The 5,978-nt window shown below is 38.1% G+C and overlaps 1 protein-coding gene across 1 annotated transcript in view; it reads right to left on the bottom strand.

Moving 5' to 3' along the window:
• st8sia6 (ST8 alpha-N-acetyl-neuraminide alpha-2,8-sialyltransferase 6) overlaps positions 1 to 3,351 on the bottom strand; it is a 16,350-nt gene extending 12,999 nt beyond the window's left edge. Inside the window, exons 1-4 of the mRNA XM_024272878.2 lie at positions 2,678 to 3,351; positions 1,763 to 1,837; positions 1,599 to 1,673; positions 1,047 to 1,191 (exon numbers count right to left, since the gene is read on the bottom strand). Coding sequence (XP_024128646.1) covers positions 1,047 to 1,191; positions 1,599 to 1,673; positions 1,763 to 1,837; positions 2,678 to 2,778 — 396 coding nt within the window. The 5' untranslated portion in view covers positions 2,779 to 3,351. The remainder of the gene's footprint in view (positions 1 to 1,046; positions 1,192 to 1,598; positions 1,674 to 1,762; positions 1,838 to 2,677) is intronic.
• Positions 3,352 to 5,978: the final 2,627 nt, after the last annotated feature.

The following is a 5,978-nucleotide window of genomic DNA, read 5'->3' as shown; positions in this document are numbered from 1 at the left end:
AATTAAATACCCACTCTGACAAAAAAAACATGTTTTTAATATGTTCTTCCCAGGATAAAAATACCAGTCGTCTGAGGAACTTTTTTTTTTCTTTCCCCAGGGCGGTGTGCTTAATCAAACCTGCCCCACCCTGATTTACCTGCTCCATTAATTGTAGCAGATTTGCTTGCACAAGCTTTAAAATATTTTTATTTTTGCAAACAATATCTGTAATGTGTAAAAAAAATTATTAATGTCAGAAACAACCTATTTTTCTACTTGAACATTTACTATTTTAAGTCATATCCTGCACTTTACTGCTTATTTATTTTATTCAAATGGTTGTTGAACAGGAGCAGACGAAAATGTAATGATTTGGCACTTCACTAATATTTTTAGCTAGCTATCTATCTTGCTTCATGCCAACTCAGAGGTGAATTTCTAATGACCAGAAACTAAAATCTCGTTTCCACTGAGCAGTCCGGTACGGGATGGACCAGTCAATTCTATCAAGCTTTTCCACTCATGGCGCAAGCGTGGTGTAGATCGCTAGCATGTCATTGTAGTGCGACGACTAGAAAAGCAACAACAGTCGAGGTCATCCAGCAGCTTGTCTTTTTCTTGCTTTACTTTTTGTACATCGTGTATAACCGGAATTTTATGTTTTTTTGAAGGAAGATTGCGGGCAGCTAAAAAGAAGAGAGGAAAACGAAAAGGCTAGCTTAGCGCTTTATTGGTGCTTTCTAATATTGTCGTCACTTTCTGCTAATCAACGAGTGGCAACAGCGACTCCGCCCCACTTCTCTGTTTTATCTTTTTATGGACTTACAACAGATGGGGGCCCTCAAGAGATATAGTTGGGAACTGCTTAATGGGTCCATTTAACAATGGAAACGCTCAAAATACCAGATCAAACTGGACCGGACTGTTTAGTGGAAATTAGGCTTTAGTCCTTCAAAACTCTGCTCCATCTGGGAATGCTTTTGAAATAGATCAAAGGATGATCGGAGTGGGACTTTAAGGGTTTCCTGCAGGTCAGCAGAAAGATCTGCTCTTTAGAAACAAACCTTGATAAGGGTGCCGAAAATCTCTTCGTTCACCGCCATGTTCGTCTTCTTGTCCCCGTCGAAAAGAATCTTGGTTCCCTTCGGCGTGTTGGCCTGGGTGATGATGGCGTTCTCAAGAGCATTGCACTTGGTGTTGAGCTGAGACCTAAAACACCAAAGACACTCAAAGTGAAAGAGGAAACACTTGACTATAGGGAAAATCCTCTGATGAAAATTTGTTTAAACATGAGGAGGACTTAAATTTATCAGAAAGAAGACTGTTCCTATTTTCATTTTTATCCTGCAGTTCCTTCGGTCTATAAAAATCGGAGTTAGTCATTGTTTATGTGGTTTGTTTGACCACTAAAGTCACAATTTTGCAGCTTTTTTTACATTTCAGGACTGGCCTAAAGTGAATTCCATCCAGGAGATATGTTTCAGATCTGACGGCCACATGAGTCCCATGAGGCTTTAGTGTTTTGAGTGCATGAGACAAACAGGAGTTATAGCGCAAACATTTACAGCCTGGAGGCGTGCTATAACCATACGAGACAGAAAGAGATGTTCTGTTACCTGAACTGGTTGTAGTTGTCCTCCTGCTTCTTCCAGGGTTCAGAATACAGCTCAAAAGCCTTTTTGACAGTCTCACTGTGACACAAACATTGAAATACACAGATTTACGCAAAAGGAGGTCACTAAACCAAAAGCTGCTGCTAGTGGTGGTGGTATGTTCTCACTCGCAGTTTTTGCAGAGCTCTGGCAACTTGGTAGGGCTTTTCTTCAAAGGAGGCAGTTGGCGAGGTTGTACGTTACTGTGGCGTGACAAAAGAAAAAAGAAACGGATAAGGTGTTTTAAGGTATCTTGGCTTGTCAAATTAATACTTTTTTTTCCCGTTTTGCTGCATCAATAGATCTTTACCTCCTGTAGGTTTTCTTTTACTGTTAGAGCATGCATATGTGTTAAACAAAAGCTGTGGTAGGACTTTGGATGCGATAGCTTCCTCTTCCTGTTTTTAGTTCTCTTAAGGACCAGAAGCTAAGAATGCAGACGAGACTGAAACTTTAACTTTAGTCACGTAGGAAAAAGAAAGAAAGAAAGAAAAAAAAGGTATGGTGGAAAAAATCTTCCAGTAACGGAAATCAATTATTTGTTAAGTAAAAATTCGTTTTTTAATTTTATTTTTAAGGCTACAAGACTTTGCATTTTCTTGTCATTTTTCTGATTTATGATGCTTCCGTTGATGCCAAACAAGCACGTTTCCACTTCCACAGCTCTTCAAAAAATAGGTTCAATTCAATACTATTTGAAACTTTATTTATAACTCATTTTCATTCAGCAGCAGGTTTATAACAGTAAAAAATTATAAAGAATTAAACTCAAACTGTAGCTAGTAATAGAAAATGTGGAAAAGTTTCATGACATTTACCAGTTCTTGTTCATGGCTCAGAAAGCAATAAATAACTCTTTTTTGGCAGCACTTCTTGGCATGTTTTGCTCTTTAATTTATCTTTCACGAAGTGTCGGGGAGGGTGTGTAAGTCTGTGGTTTGATAACAAACACAGAGCTACCGGGTCCAACTGACTCCAAGCTGCTTAAACAGACACAGTACCTTCATTCTACCAGCAAAGCAGCCATTCAGGAGGAAACTTACTTGGTGTCCACCATGTACCAGCCCAGACTGGTCAGCAGGCTCCCCACAAAGAGCAGAGTGATCATCATGGATAAGAGTTCCTTCAGGAGATATCCCCTCATGCCTCTCTCCGCCTGCAAATGTCCTGGTCCGGCCCCCTGACCTTGGGTTTTACTTTGCCCTCCTCACAGCCCCGGTTTTCTGTCTCTGCTGTTGGCTGAGAGTTCAGATTTCACCTCCCCTCCTTTTCACTCTAACACCAGAGTGCGGCTCTCTGGGTGCTTTTTTTTTTAAAGCGACTCCTTTGCTTTTCCCTCATTCCATCTCTTCTTGATGTTATTTCAGTCCTTTCCTTTGAAATAGTGAGGCTAAGCTTTCTCAATCATTCTTTCAAACCCAGACTCTCTTTGTCTCTTCTTGCTTGGATCAACAGCAGCTGAGCTCAAACCTGAATCAATCCTCCTCCGTCTGGCCCATCTTCTTCTTCTGCCTTTTTTTTATCATGTGGTTACAAACTCGCAGCCCCGCTTATTGCCGCCGTCCAACGCCTGGAGCTCTTTCTGCTCTCCGCCCCATTACTGAGCCCCAACCCTCTTTCTCTCTGACTCTGCTCTGCCCTCCCTTTTTTCGGCTCCAGTCCTCCGCCCACAACCCCCTGAGCCCCTCTTCCCTCTGCGCAGAAAGCAGGCGGTAACATGAGTGCCCAGTATGGAATTAGCCCCCAGTTTGTCTCTGAGCTTGAGTGTGTCAGAGGGCATATTGACAAATTGAGGCTTCCTGTTCAGTCTGAGAAACCCTGATGTGGTATTGTCTCTGTCACACACAGACTCTTCTCTGCTGAAGTTGGAGAGGTCTTTTGAATGAATCCGATTCACAAAACTCCACCAGTGGAAAAAATCCAGGAGGTTAAGTCATAACAAACTTTCCAACATCTGGTTCTTCATTAATAAGCTCCCCTGAGATACATGGACACTTGTGTGTGAACTTCCTCTGGAAATCTCCACGCTGTGACTGCATGCTGAACAGGCGAGACGGTACCCCAGCAACTCGCCACCCTGCACCAAAACATCCCAACAAACCAGCCCATGGAAAGCTTTAGGTTTTGCCAACCATTTGGGATCCACAATAAAACTTTTAGAAAGTGCATCTAGAAGAAGGAAGTAATTTAATCAAATAATTCCAGCTGTTAAAAGGATGTGGAAGCAACACATTTTAATTTAGAATAGACAGTAGGGCTGCTACAAACGATTATTTTAATACTCAAGTGATCACCGATTAATTTTCCAGATCAGTCGTCTAATCGAGTCATACACAAACTGGATGTAAAGCACACATCATTAGCTTTAAACTAACTGAAAACTAGATATATAGCATTACCTGTGATAGTGCTAGTGTGAATGTTGTAAGCTGAATATGGCCGCTGAAGATGTTAGTGCTGACAGCTGAAGATGCTCAAATTGATGGCTAAAAATTCTGAAGCTGACAGCTGAAATTGCTTCAGCTGATAGCGGAACTCTGAAGCTGATAGCCAACAGATATATTAGTTAATGGCAAACTACTTAAAAAAAACGGAAAAAAGCCTAAATAAGCCAAAATAGCTAGCATACAGCTGAAATATTAGCTAAACTCCAAAAATAGCGTAAAAACTGAAAAAGCCTAAATTACAAAAAATAGTTAGCATGTAGCTGTAATATTATCTAAATTGGAAATATTCTAAAAAACAAAACAAAAAACTAAATTAGCTGAAATAGCTTGCATGTAGCTGAAATATTAGATAAACTCCAAAACACCCAAAAAAACACAAAAAGCCAAAATTAGCCAAAACTGCTAACATGGAGCTGAAATATTAGCTAAATTCCAAAATAGCCAATGAAGCGGAAAAAATCCTAGATTTGCCTAAATAGTCATGCAGCTGAAAAATTAGCTAAACTCCAAATAACCTAAAAACTGAAAAAAACTTAAATAGCCCAAAACAGTTAGCATGTAGCTGAAACATTAGCTAAACTCCAAACTAACCAAAAAAAAAAAAAATAGAAAAAAGCCTAAATTAGCCGAAATAGCTAGCATACAGCTGAAATATTGGCTAAACTCTAAAATAGCCTAAAAAACAAAAAGCTTAAATTAGCCAAAATAGCTAGCATGTAGCTGAAATATTAGCTAAACTCCAAAATAGCCTTAAACAACACAAAATCCTTAATTTACCGAAATAGTTATGCAGCTGAAATATTGGCTAAACTCCAAAAATAGCCTAAAAACTGAAAAAAGCCTTAATTACCCAAAATAGTTAGCAGCTGAAATATTAGATAAACTCCAAAATAGTCTAAAAAGCAAAAACAAAAAATTCAAAATTGCCCAAAATAGGTAACATGCAGCTGAAATATTAGCTAAATTCAAAAATAGCCTAAAAAATGAACAACAAAAAAAATCCAAAATAGCCAAAGTAGTTATGTACTAAATTCTAAAATAACCCTAAAAAACAAAAAAAGCCAAAATTTGCCAAAATAGCTTGTATGCAGCTGAAATATAAGCTAAACTCCAAAATAGCCTAAAAACTGAAAAAGCCTAAATTACCCAAAACAGTTAGCATGCAGCTGAAATAGTAGCTAAACTCGAAATAGTCTAAAAAAACAAAAATGGTTAAATTAGCCGAAATAGCTAACATGCAGCTGAAATATTAGTTAAACTCCAAAATAGTCTAAAAAGCAAAAAAAATAAAATCAAATTCTAAATTGCCCGAAATAGGTAACATGCAGCTGAAATATTAGCTAAATTCCAAAATAGCCCACCCCCCCCAAAAAAATCCAAAATAGTTATGTACTTAAAATGTTAGCTAAATTCTAAATTAGCCTTAGAAAAAAACTAAATTAGCCGAAAAAGCTAGCATCCAGCTGAAATATTAGCTAAACTCCAAAACTAGCCAAAAAATAGAAAAAGGCCTAAATTAACAGAAATAGCTAGCATGTAGCTGAAATATTCTAGCCTAAAAAACCTAAATAAATGCCTAAATAATCCAAAAAGGTAGTGTGGTGGAAAAACTGTTGGATCCGATTGAATAAAGAAATGTTTGTCAAACGGTTCAAGAATGTTTCTTAAACAGAGTAGAGAAAAAGTACACGCTTAGCAAGCTTGGAGAAGTCTGCAGAGTTCTGCCTGTGATGAAGGATGTTCACGTTTTATGCAGCCATACAAACAACTTTAATCAGGAACTTAAGATAGGAAGTTCCACATCTAATATGGACGCGATGTTCTAATGAAGTCAAAATGTTTAATCTCTATTTGCTAAAAATAAAGAAATAAATTAAGCCATATTAGTTATTTACTT

The sequence above is a fragment of the Oryzias melastigma genome, linkage group LG8 (genome assembly GCF_002922805.2).
Source record: "Oryzias melastigma strain HK-1 linkage group LG8, ASM292280v2, whole genome shotgun sequence".
Lineage (NCBI taxonomy): Eukaryota > Metazoa > Chordata > Actinopteri > Beloniformes > Adrianichthyidae > Oryzias > Oryzias melastigma.
Note: the sequence above shows the minus strand (reverse complement) of the source record. Positions and strands in the feature narration are given on the sequence as shown.